Below are 25,155 nucleotides of genomic sequence, written 5' to 3' on the forward strand. Positions count from 1 at the left end.
TTGAATTTTGTTAAACACTGTCAGTATCTTCTGAGATGAGGAAAGTTTTTCCCCTAATGGTGAAAAATATTTACTACAGTCAAATAGATTTCCTAATGATGAGCCATCCTTGCATTCTTGAGATAGGCCATATGCTTATAAATTTTCTATGCTATACACGAAAGATATACCATTGGTATATTGACTTTAAAAAAAGTTTCAGTTTTGCTGGGGCAGTGGCGCAAGCCTGTTATTCCAGCAACTTGGAAGAGGGAGGCAGGAGGAAAACAAGTTCAAGGCTAGCCTCAGCAACTTAGTGAGACCCTGTCTCAAAACAAAAAATAAAATGGGCTGGGGATACGGCTCAGTGGTTAAGTGCCTCTGAGTTCAATCCCTGGTCCAAAGAAAAAAGAAAAAGAAAAGAAAATCTATACATTCAAGATTTGAAAGAGCCCGGAGTGGTGGTGCATGCCTATAATCCCAGTGACTGGGGAGGCTAAGGCAGGAGGATCACACGTTCAAAGCCAGCCTCAGCAACTTAGCATGGGCCTAAGAAAATTAATGAGACCCTGTCTCTAAATAAAATACTAAAAAGGGCTGCAGAGGTTAAGCAACCCTGGGTTCAATCCATGGTAATACAAAAAATTAAAGAATTCTACCTGTGAATTTTATAGGGGCATTCTTCATCAACTTTGTTTTAATTTTCTCTGCATTAGCTGTCAATTCCCACACTAACTAATTCTGTCTATAGATGCTTCCTCCCATCATTTAATCTTTTTTTCCTTCAACTAACTCTTAGATTTAACAGTTCTAATTTTATTTTTTCCATTGTTTTCTGCCTCTATTCGTTTTCAAAAATTGTTTTGTAGTTGTAGATGGATAGGCTTTTATTTTATTTGCTTATTTTTATGCTAAGGATAGAACCCAGTGCCTCATATGTGTAGGCAAGCATTCAGCCACTGGGCTACAGCCCCATACCCTATATTCTTATTACTTCTTCATTCTAAAAACGATTTTATAGCTCTTTTCCTACTCTTCATTTTTTTTTTCCTTTTTTTTGGTACTAAGGATTGAACTCATGGCTTTAGCCATGCTAGGCAAGTGCTCTACCACCAAGCTATACCCCAGCTCTTCATACTCAAGTTGAATATTTAACTTATTTATTTCCATTTCTAATTGCATAATAATCACCTAAGATAGTGAATTTTCCTTATGGCAAACTTTTAGCAAAACTTCACAACTTATTCTGGTAAAATGATTTAATTATCATCATTTTTATACTGCAATTCTGGTTTTAAGTTGATCCAACATGTGATTAAAACAAAATTCTAAATTTTAGGTGGTTTTACTTAAGTTCCTACTATTATTTTAGTAATTTATTGAAGACTTTTTTGTGAACTAATACATGGTCATTTTTTTTTAATTTCATGGGCACTTGAAAGTAAATTGTCTTCTGTGTTTATGTTATAGAATTTGATTTACCTATCTTACTAATTTGAGCTTCCAAAGCTTTTCTTTCTTATACTTATCATCATGTGTTGAAAGATGAATATCTTTATTACATTTGTTTCTCCTTGAGCCTTTTCCATTTTTTTTTTTGTTCTAAGGTTTGATGGTTTGTTACTTCATACAACAAGATTCATAACTATTGTTTATTTTATTTTTTAAATGTTTATTTTTTAGTTTTTGGTGGACACAATATCTTTTTTAAAGAGAGAGTGAGAGAGGAGAGAGAGAGAGAGAATTTTTAATATTTATTTTTTTTAGTTCTCGGCGGACACAACATCTTTGTTGGTATGTGGTGCTGAGGATCGAACCCGGGTCGCACGCATGCCGGGGGAGCGAGCCACCGCTTGAGCCACATCCCCAGCCCGACACAATATCTTTATTTTATTTTTATGTGGTGCTGAGGATCGAACCCAGTGCCTTACGCATGCCAGGTGAACACGCTACCACTTGAGCCACATCCCGAGCCCCTATTGTTTTATTTTTCTCTTTCTTTCTTTCTTTTCTTTTTTTCTCCCTTGTTGCATTGTGTATTGGACTCAAGGCTTCTGCATGCTAAGCCAATGCTATACCCTCAGCCCCACTATTATGTTTTCATATTATCTTATATTCTTCATTATTACAAAGTGATCCCTGTGCCTCACTTAATGCACTTTGGATACATCACATATAATGGAGTATAATTTCTCATTCTTCTGGCTGTCTGGCACTATTTATTTTGTGTGTGTGGTTCTGGGGATTAGAACCCAGAGGCCTTATGCATGCAAGGCAAACACTCTACCAACTGAGCAATATTCCCAGCTCTAGCACTCTCTTTTAATAGGAAAATTTATTTCATTTCTATATACTGACCAGATAAATGTATCTTTTAAAAGGTTGTTTTTTTGATTTTTTTTTGTGTTTTTTTTTTTTGGGGGGGGGGGTACTGGGGATTGAACTCAGGGGCACTTGACCACTGAGCCATATTCCTAGCCCTATTTTATATTTTATTTAGAGGCAGGGTCTCACTGAGTTGCTTAGTGCCTCACTTTTGCTGAGGCTGGCTTTGGAATCCTGCCTCAGTCTCCTGAGACACCCGACTTATTTATCTTTTGATGATATCAGTTTTGTTGACCTGTTTCATGCTTTCACTATTGTAATTTGAAAGTTTTATGTATATCTTTAGATCTTGTAGTGTTTACATTTAAGTGGTATAGTCAAGCCTCTATTTCTGATTTATCAACTTCAGGTAGACTCTCTTTCCACTATGATGAAGTTGAGAACATTAGTACTTAGACTTCCTGTTTTTACTTTCCTCACCTCCAATTTTTTTGGACAGTTGTATAGTCACAGTCTGTTCAAGGACTGCAAGTTCAAAGCCAGTCTCAGCACTAAGCAATTCAATGAGACCCTGTCTCTAAATAAAATACAAAATAGGGCTGTGGATGTAGCCCAGTGGTTGAGTGCCCCTGAGTTCGATCCCTGGTATCCCACTCCAAAAAAAAAAAAAAAAAAAAAAAAAAAAAGAATTATAATTACACTCTTGCTTAGCTTCAGTTATTCCTTTTAAAGAGATGCAGAATTGTGATGAATTTGTCATATACTAATTTAACTCAGATGGATCTATGTATCCCAGAATTTCTTCCTATGTAGCTGTATATCTCCAAGTGATTCTGTTTCTCTGAACTCTGACAATGCTAGAAGTCATTATCCATCCTGCCCATCCTTGAGTGCTATCTCTTCTCCATTTCTGAATTCCTTTATCTCTTGGTTGATTCTTCAAGTTCTCTTTTGATTTGAGCAAATTGCCCTGTATTTCAGCTGAAGTAACATTCTTCATAGTTTGCAGGCTCTGTTTTTCTTTTATTTTGTAGGGCTGGGGATCACAGGAACTAGTACATGCTAGGTAGGTGCTCTGCAACTGAGCTATATCCCCAGCCCTTGGTCATTTTTTGTGTCAGTAAAAACAAAGCTTTATTCTGTGTTTTGTTTTTTTAAATTTTAACCATTTGTGTTGTTTCAGTTGGTCTTAAAGAAATAATTATAAATTATTTTATTGTACTACTTTTAAGGGAGCCTTATAAGCTAAGTTTATTAACCAAAAGATGTAATTTTTGATGTCAGTACTTTCAATAAAACCACTAACCATAGAAAACTAAAACAAAAACCACAGATGAATGTTAAAAAAAAAAAAAAAAGAAAAAGTCTTCTGTTACCTGCACAAAATATCCTTAGCTGCTGAACTGGTGATATAAGTTGCAGATGGGTAGTGAACAGATCCACAAATGCTCCAGGATAAATTATGAAGAGAAAAATCCCAAAGCCATTAAACCGAACTTGTTCCCTAAGAAATCACAAGAGAAAAAGGAATTTACTAATACTATTGCATTTGTCAGAGTAATAATTTATGTAATTTTAAAAAATCACTCTAATTTCAAATTTTGATTTGAAAACCAAGTCCCTGGAATCTAAAAAACTGTGTTGATACAATATATAATCATGATTTTAGAATAGTGTAGTATATATTTGGCTGTCTAAGAAATTAAGAATTACATAAGACAGATAGCATTCTGATATAGACTAACTACTTCATTATGCTGAATAATAATTGAAATTAGACATATACATAAACAGATGGTTATTGCTGAGAAATTAAATGATAATAATTTTTATGGTTTCCTATGAACTATTTTTAGAGAAAGACACAGAAGAATATATAATTCAAGTAAATTATCAAATAATTCTAATTATCTTAGCAATTACAAATAGCAGGGGAGATTTATTCCTATTGAGGTAATGTTAAATATTTTTGAAAATATATAATGCTCAGATTGTCCTTAAGAGAACTATTTTTATCACTTCATTTTCTAAAATAAGCATTATACTAACAGTCTCATAAGACCAAACAGCTACTCTAAAAGAAAAGCAGCACCCTAATATATTGTGCTGTCAATACTAAATATATAAGACAATACAATTTACTTTTGTTGGCAATTGAGATTTTATTAAAAAAATAATTACCCAAGTTATACTATTAAGTTGTTAATAACAACACCTCTATATGTAAACCCTAAAAGACTGCAACATAAAAGCAAAGGTGAGAGTTAAAATAAAAGTTAATTGCCCTTTAAATCACTACCATGCACATCTGTACAACAGTGTATGTTCTGTCAAGATGAGGATTTATTGCCAACAGACTCTAGTTCATAAGCAACTGGACAATAATAAGAAGCAATCAAGTTATTTCCTTTAAATAGTAGTTTGCCTTTTCTCTCGGCTACATACTCAAAAGGATGAAACACATTCCTGTGAGAATGCTTGGTTATGGCAGTAATTATCAGCAGGGTGACAAGGAAGTTGTGATGTACCTTCTTTCCACTATGATTTTTGTTGTTTTTGGCACCAGGGATTGAACCTAGAGCTAATCACTAGGCTTAATTATTAAGCCACATTCCCAGCCCTTTTTTATTTTTTACTTAGAAACAAGGTCTTGCTAAGTTGCTGAGGTAGCTTTGAACTTGTGATCTGAACTGCTGGGTTTACAAGTGTGCAACATCATGCCTGGCTCCATCGTGATTTTATAATTTTAGTAGGCTTTTAATTACTCAGGTATAATTAGAATGATTATACTTGGGTATTAAAGACCACCAAGACACGATTCTCAAAGGAAGTCCTAGGTTTCGTCCTCTTCTTATCTTCCACTTGAGTTTCTAGATAGGCTATGATATTTGTTAAATCAGCATTTTTAGTTTTCTTACTCTAGCCAATACTGCACATGACCAGATGCAGGAAATTATTTCAGCTAATAAGCCAAAGAAAGTACCAAGGTGGGGGCTGGGGTTGTAGCTCAATGGTAGAGTTCTTGCCTAGCATGTTTGAGGCACTGGGTTTGATTCTCAGCACCACATATGAATAAATAAAGGTCCATTGAAAACTTAAAAAAAAAAGAAAGCAGCAAGGTGTGTGGGGGAGATTGAGTGCAATGGTTATGATTCTAACCCAATGACAAATAGAAACATTAGCTTTCAAGATGGGATGAAAAACCTTGAAGCACTTGACATATCATATTTCATACATTAGATTGAAGTGGGTTATGAACTCCCAATTTTACCCCAAATGCAGATTGCAGAATCACGTTGGTTACACATCCACAATTTTACATAATGCCCTATTGTAATGTTGTGAACAACCAATAAAAAAAAATGCTCAGAAATTTTAAGCAAAATAACAAAAAAAAAAAGAAAAACCTTGAAGCACCATGAAGCCACAACCATGCCAGCAAAAGGCAGAAGGACACAAATTATAGATATGCACATTCATCAATATATTAATCTTTTCTAGAAAAAATAAGCTACCTCAAAGTAATACATGAGGGATATGCACTGGGCAATTTCCAGAGAAAGACTAATAGTTATTAAATACAACAGATTTTAGTAACTAACCCTCCTAAATGAAAAGCTGCTTTGCATGTAGTAGAAAAGAACAAAGATAAATATCATTACCGAATAGCTGCTATTCCATGTCCAATTTCATGTACAACACCACTAATGAGAACTGCAGCGAAGAAATAGGTCAGTTGATTGACAGGTAAATTTATTCCAGGAACCTGTTCATAGACACAACATGGCAGTAACTGTCAGCTGGAGATGCAAGGGAGCTTGGCCACCAAGAGATAATGATGTTCACTGGGTATTAAAGCTTAGACATCCAAACTGCATGTTATGTACACTAAAGATAACATGAACATTAATGATTCACTTATCTATACCATAATTAAAAGCAGAAACACCAGTCAGTTTCTGAATTGGCAGTTTGTCTGGAACAAGCACAGCACCGATACAAAGTGAAAAGGAGACACTAGGTTAAAAAGTTGGAACTTTATTGGGGCTGGGATATAGCTCAGTTGGTAGAGTGCTTGCCTTGCATGCACACAGGCCCTGGGTTCAATCCCCAGCATCACACACACACACACACACAAAAAAAAAAAAAAAAAAAAAAAGTTGCATCTTCAGCTTCCTGAAGTGTTCACCATGAGAGAGCCCAGCATAGTGGCAGGGAGTATAGAGTGACAGTGAAGGAGGCAGCAGTTGATCCATCCTCAAAGGCTGGATACTTGATTTGAGGATATTTGTTAAAATTTAGAGTCCTTAAAAAATTATAAATCCTTCCTCTGAATTGTTACTGTATGGTTTTAAGTACTTATGTGGAGTGATTCAGAACACCTGCCCATGCCCCAAATTAGTGAGTTTCATTTTAATATTCTTAAATTATAGGACAGCTGATAATGAAAGCTAGTGTAATAAAACATCTGATCAGTGTGGGAAAACAATGCCCTTCATTGCTTCTATTCAGTTTGTCAATTATATTGGTCAGAAAATAGTACCAAAAAGACACACACACACACACACACACACACGTATACGTGTGTATATATATATAATTAAAAAATATATTTTATTAATTGTTCGTGGACCTTTATTTTATTTACTTATTTATATATGCTACTGCAAATCAAACCCAGTGCCTCGCACATGCTAGACAAGTGTTCTACCACTAAGCCACAACCCCAGCCCTATAAATTGAAATTTAATGCAGATATTAAGTCACTTGGAACACAACTACATTATGGACACAAGGAGCAGGAGTCGTCTTGGAATCATGTGCCCCTAAAATGTTGTGCATATAAATATTGATGCATATATAAAGGAAGTTTGCTATTATAAGAGCTGGATATTATAACATTCTTTTAGTTAGTCCACAGTCTTCTCATAAGGTAAATGATCACTCCCAACTTACACCATATTTTAGGGAGAGATTATATAATTTCCATAATGAGCACCTATTTCTCACAGTATAAGAGTTGTGACCCAAATGTTATCTTTCTGGAGAAAATACCATCTTTCATTCATTATTATTATTTTATTAATTGAGAATGTTTAAAGAAGAAAAACTGGAAAACTTAAAGAAAAATTGAAGTGTATAACCCTGCTGGCCAAATACAAAAACAATTTTTTTTAAAGTTTTCAATGCTTTCCTAAGTCCTTGAAGCCCCATCCCCACCTCACCCCGCCCCACCCCCCCAGCCCTTGACTGAACACAGGGGTACTTACCCACTGAGTCACACCCCCACTTCTTTTTTTAAAAGATTTCAAAAAATATTTATTTTTTAGTTGGACACAATACTATTATTTATTTATTTTTATGCCGTGCTGAGGATCAAACCAGGGCCTCTCACATGCTATGCTAGGTAAGCACTCTACTGCTGAGCCACAACCCCAGCCCATACCTCCAGCTCTTTTGTTAAAATATTTTGAGACAGGGTCTTGCTAAATTACTTAGAGCCTCACCAAGATGCTGAGGCTGGCTTTGAATTTGGGATCCTCCTGCCTTAGCCTCTAGAACTGCTGAGATTACTGGTGTGCACTACTGCGCCAGGCTTAACACGAGTTTTAATAGTCATGTTATAGTCTTTGAAATGGAATGCTGTGCATTTAATTGTTTTAAAAGTTTCTGCTCTTCTAAATAATATGATAAAGATATGGGTACATATACCCAAATATTTTGGGGGAATAAATTTTTAGACGAACATAGTTGTTAAGGACTCAGGTTTTAGAGGTATATTGCTTGGGCTCCAGGTCCTGACTATCAATAACTAGATAAATGACCTTGAGGAAGTTGGCATATTATTCCTCAACATTTCAATTTCCTATATCATTAAAATGGAAATAACCAAATTTGCATAAAAGGGCATTTTGAGGATTAAATGTGCTAATCTTTATCCACTAGTTAACATTATGCCTCACAGGAAGAAAACAATTACTCTCAAACTTTAAGGGATTTGTGTGTTGGCTTTGTCTCTATGACCAAAATACTTGACAAGAACGACTTAGAGGAGGAAACTTATTTTGGCTCACAGTTTCAGATTTTTAGTCCATGGGCAGCCGACTTCATTGCTCTAGGTTAGAATGAGGCGGAATATCATGGAGGAAGGGCGTGGCAGAAGAAAGTGTTTGGCTCAAGGAAACAAGGAAGCAGAGAGGGTTTGGGGGAGGGGCTAGAGGGAAGATACACCTTTCTAAGGCACACCCAGTGACCCACCTTCTCCAGCCAAGCCCCACACCTATAGTAACCATCAAGTCAGTCCATTCAAACTAGGATGAACTGATTAAGTTACAGCTCTCACAATCCAATCATTTTACCTCAGAATATTCCTGAATTAACATAGAAGTTTTTGGGGGACTTGTCATATCCAAACCTTAACAACTTTGATACATACTATCACGCTGTTCTTCAAAAGCCAACCCTTCCATAAGCTTGGACAAGCTCATTTTATTCAAATTTGTGATGGAACTATATTTTTTTGTTCATTAGTAAAACTGAAATTCCCTCATATTTTTGTCAATATTTTTGACATTTGTGAGTTGCCTACTTATGATCTTATGACCTTTTTTTTTAAATCCTAAAGTATTCATCTTGGGGGGGATAGATTGCTTGTCTAACATGTCTGAACCCCTAGGTTCAACCCACAGCTCCAAAATAAGCAAAATAAATATTCACCTTTTCCTCACTAATATTTAAGATTACTTCAGATATAGCAGTCCTTTGTAATACATCACAAATGTATTCCCTAGTTTGTCTTGTAATCTTATCTTGCTTTTCGTTTATAAATAAATTTTATGTAGTCAAATCTATCAAGATTCATCGTTTCCTACAATACTGGGAGGTGTTTTTTTTTTTTTTCTTTCTTTTATACTGGGGATTGAATCCAGGGGTGCTCTACCACTGAGCAACAACCCAGTCCTTTTTTAAAAATATTTAAAAAATAAATAAATAAAATAAAATAAAATATTTTTTTACTTGTCAATGCACTTTATTTTATTTATTTATATGCAGTGCTAAGAATTGAACCCAGTGCCTCACACATACTAGGCAAGCACTTTACCACTGAGCCACAACCCCAGCCCCATTCCAGTCCTTTTTAATTTTCATTTTGAGCCAGTGTCAGCTAAGTTGCTGAGGCTGACTCAAACTTGTGATCCTTCTGCCTCAGTCTCCTAAATTGCTGGGATTATAGGAGTGCACCACTGTACACAGGTAGGAATGAACTTTATTGTCAACTATGGACTCTGAGTGGTGGTGACCCACCAGTGTAGGTTTGTCAATTATAACAAATATATCACTCTGGTGGGGTTTGTTGATTGTGGAAGAGGCTGTGCATATGTAGGGGTTGGGAGGTATATAGGAAAACTCAATATTTTCCTCTCAATTTTGCCAGGAATCTAAAACTCTTTACAAAAAAAAAAAAGCTTTAAAATTTAAAAAAAATTAATACTTTGACATTAGTTTTACGCCTTCCTCGTTCTCTGTTCATATAACAATAATCTGAGGTTCTTTCTTTCAAAGTATTTTATGATTTAAAGTTTTAATTCCAACTCAATCAGAATTTATTCAGCAGGAGTTTCATTTTTTTAGGATTTAAAAATTTTTTTTTTGTACTGGGGATTGAACCTAGGGCTTTGCGCATGCTCGACAAGTGCTCTGTCACTGAGCTATATCCACAGCTCCAGAGGAGTTTCACTTTTTTTAATATTTATTTTTTAGGTGTAGATGGATACAACACAATGCCTTTATTTTTATGTGGTGCTGAGAGGATCGAACCCAGGTCCGGCCTGTGCTAGGTGAGCGCTCTACCACTGAGCCACAATCCCAGTCCCAGGAGTTTCACTTTTAAGCCTCCTTTATTAAATGAAGAGGAGATTAACAGAATGCTGCTTTGATCATTTTCCAAATTCCAATAATTCCATGCCTCCTTTCTCTGGTTATAAAATCCGTTTCATCATCATTCGTAATGTATGCATAATATCTCATTATCTGAAGTTCTCTTTACTTGACCCTATTGAGCTACTTTTTTTTTCCACAAATATCAATATCCCTTTTCAACATACTTGCTCCAGTCTCATGTTGTTAAAGGTCTGTTCAATTCTGTTGTTTAGTTTTCTCTGACCCTTCTCTAAATTTATGTACTATGGCCAAGTGCAGTGACACACATCTGTAATCTCAGCGGCTCCTGAGGTGAAGGCAAGAGGATCATGAGTTCAAAGCCAGACTCAGCAACTTAGTGAGGCCCTGTCTCTTAAAAAAAGGGCGGGGGGTGCTGAGGGGCTGGGGTTGTGGCTCAGTGGCAGAACACTTACTTGCTTAGCATGTGTGAGGCTTAGTACCACATAAAAATAAATAAATAAAATAAAGGTATTGTGTCCATCTATAACTAAAAATATTTTTTAAAAAGGGCTGGGGATGTGACTCATTGGTTGAGAGTTCAATCCTGGTACCAAAAAAAAAAAAAAAAAGATTCACTCTCATATCCTCTGTCTCACAAAATATCCAGGTTGCCTTACCTTCCTTTCAAATAAACCAGTAAGCCTGATCTAATAGGATATTTGTTCCTTCTCTTTATTGTCTTCTGGATGTAATAATAAGTGAGATAAGGTAAGAGTTTTAGTATGTGACTATACCAACAGATGGTAGGTCTTATTTGCTGGCAACAGTACAAAATGGCCCATCTGTTTGCTGTGATCACACAGGGTATTAGCTGTACCAGAATACTGAATACAGAATACTCTCAATAACACAAGAGTGCCAGGGTTTGAGGAATTAATACTGAACAAGGCGTGTAGGGAATTTTAGAGTAAACTGAATGTATGTTCTTTAAGCTACAATGGCTTATATCAAACTCAGGAGACAAAAATTCTTTTTTTTTTTTTTTTTTGGTACCATGGATTAAACCCAGGGACACCTAACCAGTGAGACACATACCTAGCCCTTTTTCAAAAATTTGAGACAGAGTCTTACTAAGTTGCTTGTGGCCTCACTGTACTCTATACACTGAAGCTGACTTTGAACTTGCAATCCTCCTGCCTCAGCCTCCCAAGCTGCTGGGAGTACAGGTGTGTGCCACTGCACCCATCAGACATAATATCCTTAATTACACATAAATAGGCATGGTGGACTACAGGTTTGCTGACTTCTTTGTGTGTAAGTGGAGGGTAGGGACTAGGGATTGAACCGAGGGTCACTCTACCACTGACCTACACACTCAGCCCCTTATTTTTTAATTTTGAAATAGGATTTTACTGAGTTGCCTAGGCTGGCTTTGAACTTACAACCTTCCTGCCTCAGCCTCCTGAGCTGGCTGCTAACTTAATGGTTCCAAAGCACGGTTTGCCTAATAGAATGAATATTTTTGTGAAAACTAGAATAAACTAAAAATCAGAAGAAACAATTTCTTCTCTACACAACATTTTGTCATTCAAAATCTAGGAGGTAGATACATCTGTCAATGATCATGTTTTCTCCATCAGTTTCTTTCCATCCTATCCTCTTTTTGGTGAACAATAACCAGTCAGGTAACCTGAGAGTCATCATGAACTATTCCTTCTTCCTCTAACCTCACATTCAATCAGCCACTAAGTCTAAAAACTGCACTCCAAAAGATAACTTGAATCCATCTCTTCCTTTTCCTATACCACTAATTTAGTTTAGATCTTCATCACTTCTAATAGCCTTCTTAAATGGTCTCCCTATCTTTAGTTTAGACAACTTTGCTCCATTTTGCACATATCTATTATGTATAGGTAAAACTAAAACTTCCTAGAATGGTCCTTCCTAACCTAGACCCTACCTATATTTCCCATCTTATCTCCCGCATTGTCCTGTTCTCTTGCTGACACTCCTACCCATTCTTCCACCATATAATTCATAAATATAGGTCAATATTATTTATACTTTCTTGAAATATCTGTCCTCCAGAGGAATACAACATAATGTGTGTTGGCTCTAAGGTCAGTGATGATGGACCTATTATTTACTAGCTGTGACCACAGGTAGAGTCACTATCTCTGTGCCTTGATTTTTTTCATCGGTAAGTCAGGGAGAACACCAATAGTTACCTCTGGATAATCATAAGAGTAAAATAAAAAAAGGTACAGAAAGCTTACACAGGAAGTGCTGAATGTTAACTAGGTCTTATTATTAATATGATTATTCCCTCCTATGTTACATTGTTTCATTACTGAGATGCCCAATTTCTATCTTCCTTTCCTAGTCAATGTGAACTCTCCTCATTATTCTGTTAAGATTCTCTTTTTAGCATTCCTGTATATCACCAACAAAACCTCTGAAATGGAAATAAGGAAAACCACTCCATTCACAATATCCTCAAAGAAAATAAGATACTTGGGAATCAACCTAACAAAAGAGGTGAAAGATTTATACAATGAAAACTACAGAACCCTAAAGAGAGAGATAGAAGAAGATCTCAGAAGATGGAAAAATGTACCCTGTTCATGGATAGGCAGAACTAACATCATCAAAATGGCGATATTACCCAAAGTTCTCTACAGGTTTAATGCGATGCCAATCAAAATCCCAATGGCATTTCTTGTAGAAATAGATAAAGCAATCATGATATTCATATGGAAAAACAAAAGACCCAGAATAGCAAAAGCAATTCTAAGCAGGAAGTGTGAATCTGGAGGTATAGCGATACCAGAGTTCAAACTGTATTACAAAGCAATAGTAACAAAAACAGCATGGTACTGGTACCAAAACAGGCAGGTGGACCAATGGTACAGAATAGAGGACACAGAGACCAACCCACAAAATTACAACTTTCTCATATTTGATAAAGGGGCTAAAAGCATGCAATGGAGGAAGGATAGCATCTTCAACAAATGGTGCTGGGAAAATTGGAAATCCATATGCAACAAAATGAAATTGAATCCCTTTCTCTCGCCAGCCACAAAAGTTAACTCAAAATGGATCAAGGAGCTAGATATCAAATCAGAGACACTGCGTCTGATAGAAGAAAAAGTTGGCTCCGATCTACATATTGTGGGGTCGGGCTCCAAATTCCTTAATAGGACGCCCATAGCCCAAGAGTTAATAACAAGAATCAACAAATGGGACTTACTTAAACTAAAAAGTTTTTTCTCAGCAAGAGAAACAATAAAAGAGGTAAATAGAGAGCCTACATCCTGGGAACAAATTTTTACCCCTCACACCTCAGATAGAGCCCTAATATCCAGAATGTACAAAGAACTAAAAAAATTAAACAATAAGATAACAAATAACCCAATCAACAAATGGGCCAAGGACCTGAACAGACACTTCTCAGAGGAGGACATACAATCAATCAACAAGTACATGAAAAAATGCTCACCATCTCTAGCAATCAGAGAAATGCAAATCAAAACCACCCTAAGATACCATCTCACTCCAGTAAGATTGGCAGCCATTATGAAGTCAAACAACAATAAGTGTTGGCGAGGATGTGGGGAAAAGGGTACACTTGTACACTGCTGGTAGGACTGCAAAATGGTGAGGCCAATTTGGAAAGCAGTATGGAGATTCCTGGGAAAGCTGGGAATGGATCCACCATTTGACCCAGCTATCGCCCTTCTCGGACTATTCCCTGAGGACCTTAAAAGAGCGAACTATAGGGATACGGCCACAGCAATGATTATAGCGGCACAATTCACAATAGGTAGTCTGTGGAACCAACCTAGATGCCCTTCAATAGATGAATGGATAAAAAAAAATGTGGCATCTATACACAATGGAGTATTATGCAGCACTAAGAAATGACAAAATCATTGAATTTGCAGGGAAATGGATGGCATTAGAGCAGATTATGCTAAGTGAAGTTAGCCAAGCCCTAAAAAACGAATGCCAAATGTCTTCTTTGATATAAAGAGAGCCACTAAGAACAGAACAGGAAGGAAGAGCATGAGGAAAAGACTAACAGTAAACAAAGACGAATGGGGGGAGAGAAAGGGAGAGAGAATGGAAAGCATATGGAAATGGTAGGAGACCTTCAATGATACACAAAATTATAAGAGGTTATGAGGGGCAAGGGGGAGGGGGGGAAAAAGGGAGAGAATTGAACAATAGCAGAGGAGGTAGAGAGGGAAGATGGGAGGGGAGGGGAGGGGAGTGGGGATAGTAGGGGATAGGAAAGGTAGCAGAATACAACAGTCACTAATATGCCATCATGTAAAAATGTGAGTATGTAACAGATGTGATTCTGCAATCTGTATTTGGGGTAAAAAAGGGAGTTCAAAACCCAATTGAGTCAAATGTATGAAAGATGATATATCATGAGCTCTATAATGTTTTGAACAATCAATTAAAAAAAAAAAGATTCTCTTTTTATTCTTTTCCCAGTGCCAGGCTCACTTTGCATTCCTATACTGTTCCCACAGCACCTTATATGATGTTCAACTGTAGTGCAATCATAGAAGCTATCCTTCTAAAAAGTTCCATGAATGCCAAGATTGGATTTCTGTTCCCCATGTAAATAGGGCCTAGCTATAATCTTTTCTAGAGCTTCACCTGGTGAATAGTTTTTACTTCTAAGAAAAAACTGACTATTTATCATTTTCTATAAATGACTTCTAAATCTTCCCATAATTATTGAGCCTAGCAGAGATCACAAAGAGATGAGTTAAAAAAAAAATAGAAAGAGAAACTGGGCATGGTTGGCGTAACTATAATCCCAGCTAATTTTAGGAGGCTGAAGCAGGAAGATCGCAAGATTGAGACCAGCCTGGGCAACTTAGGGATGTAGTTCAGTGGTAGAGCACCTCTGGGTTCAAAACCCAGTCTGCAAATATAACTGTTACTGACTCTTAAACAGTATATTCCACTAACAAAACATGATTAAAAACTTAACATCCATGCTTCATGGAATAGGAACTATAATTTAAAAATGTGAAATAAAAGTGAACCAACTAGGGCTGAGGATGTAGCACGATAGCACAGTGCTTGCCTAGCATGCCTGAGGACCGGGGTTGTGCAATCCCCAGTTCTGCTTAAAAAGGGTGGGGGGGGGACTGGGGATATGGTTCAGTTGGTAGAGGGCTTACCATGAAATGGTAGGTATAGGTATACACACGTTCTTTAATGTGAGAATTATTATAAATAGATTACAGTCAAAGGAGTACAATTCAGCACATTATTCTTTACATCAAGAATCACAGTGACTGTTTGGAAAGGTGTTATACCTCTTTTCTTGTGTGTGGTTGTGGTGGTAGGGATTGGACCTAGGGTCTCACACATGCCCACAAGCAGTCTACCACCGAGCAACACTCACAATCCCAGTATTATACTTTTTTTTTTTGGAACCAGGAAATGAACTCAGGAGCACTTAACTATTCACCCACATCCTCAGCCTTTTTTTTTTTTTTTTTTTTTTTTTTTGGTATTTTACTTAGAGACAGGGTCTCACTAAGTTGCTTTTAGCACCTCGCTAAGTTGCTGAGGCTGGTCTCAAATTCGTGATCCTCCTGCCTCAGCCTCCTAGGCCACCAGGATTACAGGCCCGTGCCATGTGCCTGGCTATACTTTATTTTGGCGGGTACTGGGGATTGAACTCAGGGGCACTCGACCACTGAGCCACATCCCCAGCCCTATTTTGTATTTTATTTAGAGACAGGGTCTCACTGAATTGCTTAGTGCCTCACTTTTGCTGAAGCTGGCTTTAAACTCACAATCCTCCTGTCTCAGCCTCCTCAGCTGTTAGGATTATAGGCACACCATCTTGCCAGCCCAGCTATACTTTTAATTAAAAAGATATTATTGGTTATACTCTGAAAGCCATGGAATGAAAAGGAGAACACTCTGCATAAGACTAAAATGCAATTTACTTGTACATTATAGAAACCTTAAGTCAGCATGCTTATTCCTTGAAAGCAACAATCATTTAACACCTTAAGATGACAATATGAATTAAGCTGAATATCTCTGTAAATGCTGACAGTTTTGATACTGGTCCATTTGTTCACTGCTATAACTATTATGCTACTACCAAATATCACAATTCCACTCATTACTTACTAATTAGTATTTTTTACTTAAAAAAATTTCTTAGTTGTCTATGGACCTTTTATTTTATTTATTTATATGTGGTGCTGAGGATTGAACCCAGTGCCTCACACATGCTAGGCTCTGCCACTGAGCCACAACCCCAGCCCCCAGTATTTTTTATTTAAGCAAGTATTTTGAAAATTTTTAAGGCTTTTATTTTCATGTTTATATTATGGATACTAGGTATACTAGCCAGAAAGAAATCTTGTATCTACATTTCAACAATTATTTAAAACAAAAAGAAGGTACTTACCACAACTTGTAACACCTGTTCATTGTGAAGAGCAGAGGAAGAAGAGGAAGAGGAGGAAGAGGAGGAAGAAGAAGAAGAGGAAGAGGAGGAGGAAGAGGAAGAGGAAGAATAAGAGGGAGAGTCAGCCATCATCTGTGCCAAAGTCTGCATCAATGTTTTTCCAAGAAGAAAAAAAGAGCTAAACATGGCAATTACACCAAAGACCATTCCAAAATTGAACCTGTCAAGATGAAAAAAAAATCATATAAATGTACAACTCTTCACAATCTGCGCACTAACAAATTCTCTGCCCAACCACACTTCATAGCTTTAAAATAATGGCTAAATGTTCAACAACTCTGTCTCGTTTTCCCCTCTGAACTTCAAATACTTGACTCTAGCATTGGGACTTTAAGCAGTTATAATAATTTACAATTTCCTGGTACCCAGAGAGGCTCAGTGTTGATCCCAATTAAAAAAAAAATAGTTGGGTTCCTCTCATGTATTTGCTCATTTACACAGCTCTATTTTGATCTTATTTGAACACAGTTAGACAGCTCTTGGCATTATATACCATTGTTTTTCACTTATTTTTGTCTGCATTGTATTTTAGCTTTACTTTGAGATAAATTAGTCTAAATATTAATATGGGAAGATTTAATAGTTCATTTTCTTCTACTTTTCTAATAATTAGAAGTTACTGTGCTATAGTGGAGAATAATATGTTCCATTTTCTTTTTTCTCTTTTGGTACCAGGGATTAAACCCAGGGGCACTTAACCACTGAGCCCATCCTAATGTTTTTATTTTATTTATTTGTATCAAATATTGAACCCAGGGGTATGTAACCACTGAGCGATATTCCCAGGTGCACCACCTGCCTTTTTAAATTTTAGAGAGAGTCTTGCTGAGTAGCCGAGTTGCTGAGGGCCTCGATAAATTGCTGAGCCTGGCCTAAAACTTGAGATCCTCTTGCCTCAGCCTCCCAAGTTGCTGGGAATTATAGGTGTGTGCTACCACAACCAGATTATTTTTTAACTTTCTGATAAGTTGTGTTTTTCAAGGAACTGGTTCATTTCATCTAAACTGTCAAATTTATAATTGTAGACTTGTTCCTAATAGTCTCTTTTTTGTCTACAGAATCAGTAGTAACATCCTCTTTTCAATTCTGATTTTGAGTTTGTGTTTTCTTCTTTTCTTGATTAGTTACTTTTATTAATCCTTTCAAAGAACCAAAATTTGGCTTTGCCAGTTTTCTTTATTGTATACTTTCTATTTCACTAATTTCTGCTCTTATTATTTCCTTTGTTCTACTGTATACTTTGATTAGCTGTTGCATTTTCTGTTAACTCTTTGATGATTTAATTGTTTATATTTAGCTGTAATCTATCTGGAGCTATATTTTTAACAAAAAGGAATTCAGACCACCCTCCAACCCCACCTTCCCTCAACTAAGAACCTGTCAGGATCTGGGGTATCCTAGAGATCATTGTAAACCCAAACCATAAAACACAATTTTTCCCCCACATTTTTTATTGGTGCATTATAGTTGTACAACCATGATTTTGTGTGTGTGTGTGTGTGTGTGTGTGTGTGTGTGTGTGTACTAGAGATTGAACTCAGGGGTACTCAACCACTAAGCCACATCCCCAGCCCTATTTTGTATTTTATTTAGAGACAGGGTCTCACTGAGTTGGTTAGTGCCTCACAGTTGCTGAGGCTGGCTTTGAAGTCTACATCCTCCTTTCTCAGCCTTCTGAGCTGCTGGGGTTACAGGCGTTTGCCACTATGCCCAGCACAACCATGATTTTTAATGTATGTAAAAGCACAATGACACAATCCTATAGTTATTAAAAACTAGAAAAATTTTCTACTGCCAATATTCAAAAACTTGGTAGATCAAAAATATGATGGAAATGGCTAATTTAACAAGCTATTCCTCATGAACATGTCTAATTTAAATCAAAAAGAGAAAAGATGAAGAGTACCACTGATAAAGCATCCTTGCTTTCCGCCGTCCCCAACTATAAAAGGCACGATTGAAAACTGCAGTTTGCCATCTTATGTGAAAAGGGGAGATGCTCAATCCATTGTTTTCCAGCCAGTCTTCATAAGAATGTTTAAAATATACAGATGACTATAAGAGAAAGAAAAAAATTTCATATCACTTAATTTTGAAGAACAATTTATAACATATAAGAAGTAAAAAAAGTATTTTCTATAAGAAATCACAATGCTGAACTGCTAAAATGTCTTTTAAAGCTTTCTGTTTATTCTTCAGAGTATTAAAGGTTTGAGCTGCTGAAGTTAGGGTCTGGCAAATCATGGCCCACAAACCAAATATGGCTTACAACCTGTATTAGTATAGCCTGTGAACTAAGAATAGTTTTTACACTTTTTTTGGTACTGGGGATTGAACTCAGGGGCACTCGACCATTGAGCCAAATCCTCTATTTTGTATTTTATTTAGAGACAGGGTCTCACTGAGTTGCTTAGCACCTTGCTAAGTTGCTGAGGCTGGTCTCAAACTTGCGATCCTCCTGACTCAGCCTCATGAACTGCTGGGATTTCAAGTGTGTGCCACTGCACCCAGCCTAGTTTTTGCACTTTTAAGGGATTTTAAAAACCAACAACAAACAGGAATATATGACAGATAGACTGTGTTGCCCACAAAGACTAAAATCTTTTATAGAAGTTTGCTGACCTCTGCTTAGAATGGTATTGTCCGACAGAAATATAATGTGAGCCACAAATGTTAACAACGTATAATTTTAAATTGTCTATCAGTCAAATTTTAAATAATCAAAAAGTGATTAATTAGCATGTATTTTAACCACAAATATCCGAGATATCATTTCAACATGTAATGAATATAATAAAATATTTAGATACTGGTTTTGACTTTGTTTGAAATCTGGTATCAACTTTAAACTTACAGCACATCTCTATTCAGACTAGCTCTATGTCAAATGCTTAATAGTCACATGTGGTCAATAACTACCATATTGGACAGCACAGGTTTCCTTTTTACCACAGAAAGGAAAGACGCCTTATGTTACAATCAATTCAACACAAAGGATAGGTTAGTTGGAATCAGTGCTTTCCTTCTTTTTAATTTTCTTTTTGCTACACTGGGGATTGAATCCAGAGGTCCTTTATTACTTAGGTAGATCTCCAACCCTTTTTTTATTTTCTGCTTTGAGACAGGCCCAGGCTGCCTCAAGTTTGTGATCTTCCTGCCTTAGCCTCCTAAGTAGCTGCAGTTAGAAACATGTGCTACCATGCTCATCTGTAATCTGTGCTTTCTATCTTTGGAGAAAGCCCTAAGTTAGGCCAACTTCCAACATGTAAAAGTACAGAACTTACCTAAAGCCATCTTGGTCTCAGTAACATCTCTTAAATTCTCTGGGGGTTGTGGGAATAGTTGCTTATACACAGCTACAATAGTTTTATATTTAGTAGAGTTTGAAGTACTTGACTAATACAGGATTATAGATAACATAAGGCTATGATATATATGTGACAATTATAATAAGGACTGTAAGTAGATATAATTGATGCTCACCTATGTGAGGCTTATTTGTCCTAGAAGGTTATTTCAGCCCTATCACAGTGATTAAAAAGTGACCTGAGTCTGAATATACATATCTAAGGTTTTCTCATCTCAGTCTTTGGGTAGCTTTTAAAACCTCTTAGTTTTCCAAGACTTTAAAAGGAGAATGACATACCCCTCCAGCAGATATGTACTGCAAAAAATGGTAAAACAAAACAAAAAACAACTAAGGATGGAATAGCAGATCAAGCTAAAAGCAGAGAAGCTGAAGGTACAAGCTCCTAAAGTTAAGGTCTCTCTATTCCCTAGGCAGACACTCTGAATGAGTCATTAGGTCTTTTGATTGAGAATTAATACTCTTAGGGAGCTGAGGGCTGTTACTGAAATTAAAGAGACATCCTGATCACCTCACAAACTTGATGAAAGACTGTATAGATTTGACTTTGTGTGTGTGTGTGTTTGTGTGTGATACTGGGGATTGAACCCCAGTGCTTTACCACTGAGCTACATCCCCAGTCCTTTTATTTTTTGAGATGGGGTCCTTACACCTCAGGTTGTATAACAAGCCTTTATGTGGATGTACTAACATATTCCTCTCCATAATCTCAGGAGACCCTTCCTATTAGTATTCCTATTTAAAGATGAGAAACTGTGGCACAGATAGTAATTTGCCCAGTCAAAATGGTTAGGAAGTGGCAGCACCCAGCTCTCCTAAGAACTACGTGTATAATCTCTTGCACTTGGCAAGTTTAAAAATAATGACGAACAAGCATCACTTCATTTTATTGTTATATCTAAGACACACAATACTACAGCATTCTATTTAAAACAGTATTCATTACATAAAGGTTTTCCTGTTCATAATTGGTGTTTTTATTAAACCATTGAGAATGTATATGATCTTATTCCACATAGTTACCCTCACCCCCCCCCCCCCAATATTCGACTGGAAAAGGTTCTTGAAGCACGTGGTCAGAAAATCGTTGCTATTTTTTGGTACCATTCCCAAATAACTCAAATATGGACCATGCACCCAGAGGGTGTGTGGCTAGTGTGAAGAAGGTGCAGGGTGCAAATCAGAATTCGAATAATAGAAAACTGGTTATCTAAATCCCTGATACTTGAGTGTGCTATTTTCAATAATGGTCTGGGGACCAGCTGCATCGGTAGCATGCAGGATCGGATTAGAAATGCATAATCTTAGGAACCTTCCCAGATCTGTTGAATCAGAATCTGCATTTTTAACCGGAACCCCAAAATGACTCTCTGCACCTCTAAGTTTGAAATCAGTGATTTCAATCATGACTTGATTTAGATTCATTCCAATACCATTGTCTCTAGAGGGTCGTAACCTTAAAACAATGAGGGAAAAGAAAGCCTTTCCTACACAGACGTTTTATTTTCCTCCCTGGTACACTGCTGCTGTAGGGTCCAGCAAGAACCGCCCCGCATCCCCTAGCCCACCACTGTCGCCTTCCCGGCAAGATCCAAAGGCAGCGATGACCGTCACCCGCAATGCGGCAGCGGTAGCTGCGCGGGCCGCCACACCCCTCCCGCAGCCAGCCGTGCTTTATTTACTCCATCGGGCGGATGCGCCACGCAAAAGGCCGCACGTGGGCACAGGCGGTGAGGCTTCTAGCCCCGAAGGCTCTTGGCAGGGGAAGAGAAAGGCCTCGGGCGACACAGAACCTTGCGATCGGGCCCTGGCCACCACCGGCTTGGGTCTTAGGCCCGAGGCCCTCACCTTCAGCACCAAGTCGGTCAGGTAGACGGCAGTCCAGCCGCCCACCACCACCACCACCAGCGACACTGGAATCATGGCGGCAGCGGAGAGAAGATGAGCCCCGGCTTCCTCTTCCCTTAGAGCCGCAGCCGCCGACCGCCAGGCGCCTTACAGCTCCAACATCCGCGCGGGAACCAAGTTACCTGCGGTTCCTTTAAGGCGGTGGAGACGTTTCCCTCCGGATTCTTCCGGTGCCGATACACGGTCGCACTTACGAGTACCGGAAAATGGCGTAGGGGATTATATTCTTGTGACACTAGGCGCCGCTGTCTTGGGAACCCCTGGTTTTCGACTACCAGTCTTGTGGAGATTTGTTAGGTTTTGCCCGTCTCTGCTGTGTGCTCTCCCTTCTCAATAGTTCTGATCTGAGGTGTGCAGTTCCTTTTAATCTACTAAGATCTGGGGGATCATCTGAAGTAATTATTATCGCTGCCTCCCCGACCTGGACATAGACATCCACATTTAAGTTAATCAGGTTTATTTATTCATTCTTATTACGGAAGTGTAATTTACATATGGCGAAATCATACACACAGATCTCAGTTGTTCATTTCGATGAGTTTTAATTAAATGTGTATTTCCATATACCCTAATAAAAAATGTAGAACATTTCCATCTCAGGAATTTCCCTCCAGTGTTCCTCCTCAGTTGATTCCCCCAATCTCCCCCCACCCCGCCCCGTTCTGTTTTCTTTTTTTAATTTTATGTAAATAGAATCACACCATTTTATGTCTGGCATATTTTGCTTGACATATTTTTTGAGATTTATTAATGTTGATTGTTAACTGATTTTCCCCAACCTCTTTGATTATAAAATTTGAGATTGATGCTACTGTTAAAAATTGGAGCTCTGAACATCTGCACATATTTTTATATTGACATATACTTGATTATATAGTGAGCTAGAGCAGTGTTTCTCAACCTCAGCTACACATTAGGATCACCAGGGGGCTTTAAAATTCTGTATGCTCATTTTGTAACCCAGACCAATTAAAATCCAAAGCTCCGTGGGACCCAAGATCTGTGCTTTTTAAACTCAGGGGTCTTTCCACTGTGGAGCCAAGGTTGAGAACCACTGAACTAGACAATCTCTACTAGAGGGAAGGAAAACTAATATTTATTAAGTGTTTTTCTGCAATTTCTTCCAGCACTGGGACCCAGGGCTTCACACATGGTTGCAAGTGCTCTACCCAGCCCCACTGCATATATTATATATAAATATTTATTTATTTATATTTTAGTTGTAGGTGAACACAACACGTTTATTTTATTTATTTATATGTGGTGCTGAGAATCGAACCCAGGGCCTCACATGTGCTAGGCGAGTGTTCTACCACTGAGCCACAACCTTAGCCCCCCCACTGCATTCTTTTATTGTTTATCTTTGAAAGTTAATTGTTTCAGCTTTTCTGGAAAAGCATTGTTAAATGGTAGCTAGCAAAGAGCAGTGAAACGTATGGCAAGGTCAGGAGTGTTCTTTAAATTACTTTAGGGTCTTCTTAAACTACTTCCAAAGTAGATAAGAAATTAAGGGTTATACTTAATTTGTAGACAATAAACAGAAACAAATGAGCTAATGGGAAAACACATCAAGAGAAAAGGATTAATGGAATTAACTCGACAGGGTCCACTGAGATTGATGTGAAGTTAGGAATTATAACTCTAAGTGTCTCCATCTGTCTGGGAAGGAAGATTCCTTTAGCAGGGCACTAAGGTAACTTCTGACCAGCTATTGACCCTAGCACCTATATTAACATGGGATTGACTTATAAATGAAGCCCCTTTAAATAGGATGGCCATCATGACAGTTCTGGAGAGGACCAACTAAGGTGAAAAACTCCACCACCCCATATGAAGTAGGAGTTGAACATCTGGTTGGCAAGGGGTACAGTACAGAAAGTGGTCCCAGTTCTCCTGGTAAACATCAAACAGTAATAAATTTGTAGACAGCATTGTCTCCTTGCGGTTCTCTACTCAGAGATGGCCCACTCATTTCAGAGTGCTCCCTGTATGAGACTTACTTAGGTTTTACTTAGGTTTAACTTTCACTTATAATAAAGTTCTCTTGCATGACTTTTGGGGTTTGACTTTAAATTTTATTTCATCAGGGGCTGAGGTTGTGGCTCAGTGGGAGAGCACTTCCTAGCACGTGTGAGGCACTGAATTTGAGCCTCAGCACCACATAAAAATTAAAAAAAAAAAAGTGTTGTGTCCACCTACAACTAAAAAGTAAACATTAAAAAAATTCTTTTGTCAGAATACAAGAATCAAGGTTTGAAGTTTCCAGCTCCTTGCTTTCCTGTGACAGCATCATCAGCAATAATAGTGTTAATACAAAAATATCAAGGTCTTAATACTATCTTTAGGACAAGTATCCCAAATATAAATGCATCCTCAACCCCCTTCAAAGGGAAAATGTAGTATAATATGGGAAAACTGTTTTACAGATAATGCTACTAACTTGCATCATTCTCCCATACTTTTCCTAATGTTTCAGTCACTTAGAAACATGTCTCTCTAGCTTCCAGAATTTTTTGACTCAGCTTTACATCTTTTTGTTTATATGTGTGTATATGTTGTTATAAATGGTTTCAATTTTATTTTTTAATTTTTTATTTTATTTATTTCAATTTGTTATATATGATAGCAGAATGCAATTCAATTCATATTACACAAATAGAGCACATTTTTCCATGTCTACTGGTGTACACAAAGTAGAGTTACACCATTTGTGTTTTTATACATGTACTTAGGGTAATGATGTCCATCTCATTCTACTGTCAATTTTCTTTGAACATAGCTGAGTATAAATTATAAAAGCTTATGTTTGCCCCCCACCACTCCACATTTTCACATACAGGTGTCCCAAAGGTCTTAGTGCTGTCTTAAACTTTGAGAACTTCTTAGATAGAAATGATAAAACTTAGAAAAACCATCACTTGAAAGTCGTTTAAATTTCCTTGAAACTCATTTAAATCTCCATTACTTAATTTTTTTCATAGACACAATACCTTTATTTTACTTATTTATTTACTTTATGTGATGCTGAGGTTTGAACACAGCACCTCATGTGTACAAGGCAAGTATTCTACTTCTGAGCCACAACCTCACCCCCCACCCCCCTTTTTTTTTTTGGTACCAGGTATTGAACTCAGGGGCCCTCAATACCAGTACCAGGTATTGAACTCAGGGTCTCCCT

The 25,155-nt window shown here is 37.4% G+C and overlaps 1 protein-coding gene across 2 annotated transcripts in view; it reads right to left on the reverse strand.

The window, feature by feature from the left end:
• Positions 1 to 22,109, reverse strand: part of Mbtps2 (membrane bound transcription factor peptidase, site 2) — a 47,100-nt gene extending 24,991 nt beyond the window's left edge. For both annotated transcript variants that reach the window (XM_026401385.1, XM_026401386.1), the window contains exons 1-5: positions 21,918 to 22,109; positions 18,609 to 18,757; positions 16,643 to 16,862; positions 5,967 to 6,070; positions 3,681 to 3,808 (exon numbers count right to left, since the gene is read on the reverse strand). In XM_026401385.1, the coding sequence (XP_026257170.1) occupies positions 3,681 to 3,808; positions 5,967 to 6,070; positions 16,643 to 16,862; positions 18,609 to 18,757; positions 21,918 to 21,992 (676 nt within the window). In that variant the 5' untranslated portion in view covers positions 21,993 to 22,109. The remainder of the gene's footprint in view (positions 1 to 3,680; positions 3,809 to 5,966; positions 6,071 to 16,642; positions 16,863 to 18,608; positions 18,758 to 21,917) is intronic.
• Between the last annotated feature and the right edge of the window lie 3,046 nt (positions 22,110 to 25,155).

The sequence above is a fragment of the Urocitellus parryii genome, chromosome X, assembly GCF_045843805.1.
Source record: "Urocitellus parryii isolate mUroPar1 chromosome X, mUroPar1.hap1, whole genome shotgun sequence".
NCBI lineage: Eukaryota > Metazoa > Chordata > Mammalia > Rodentia > Sciuridae > Urocitellus > Urocitellus parryii.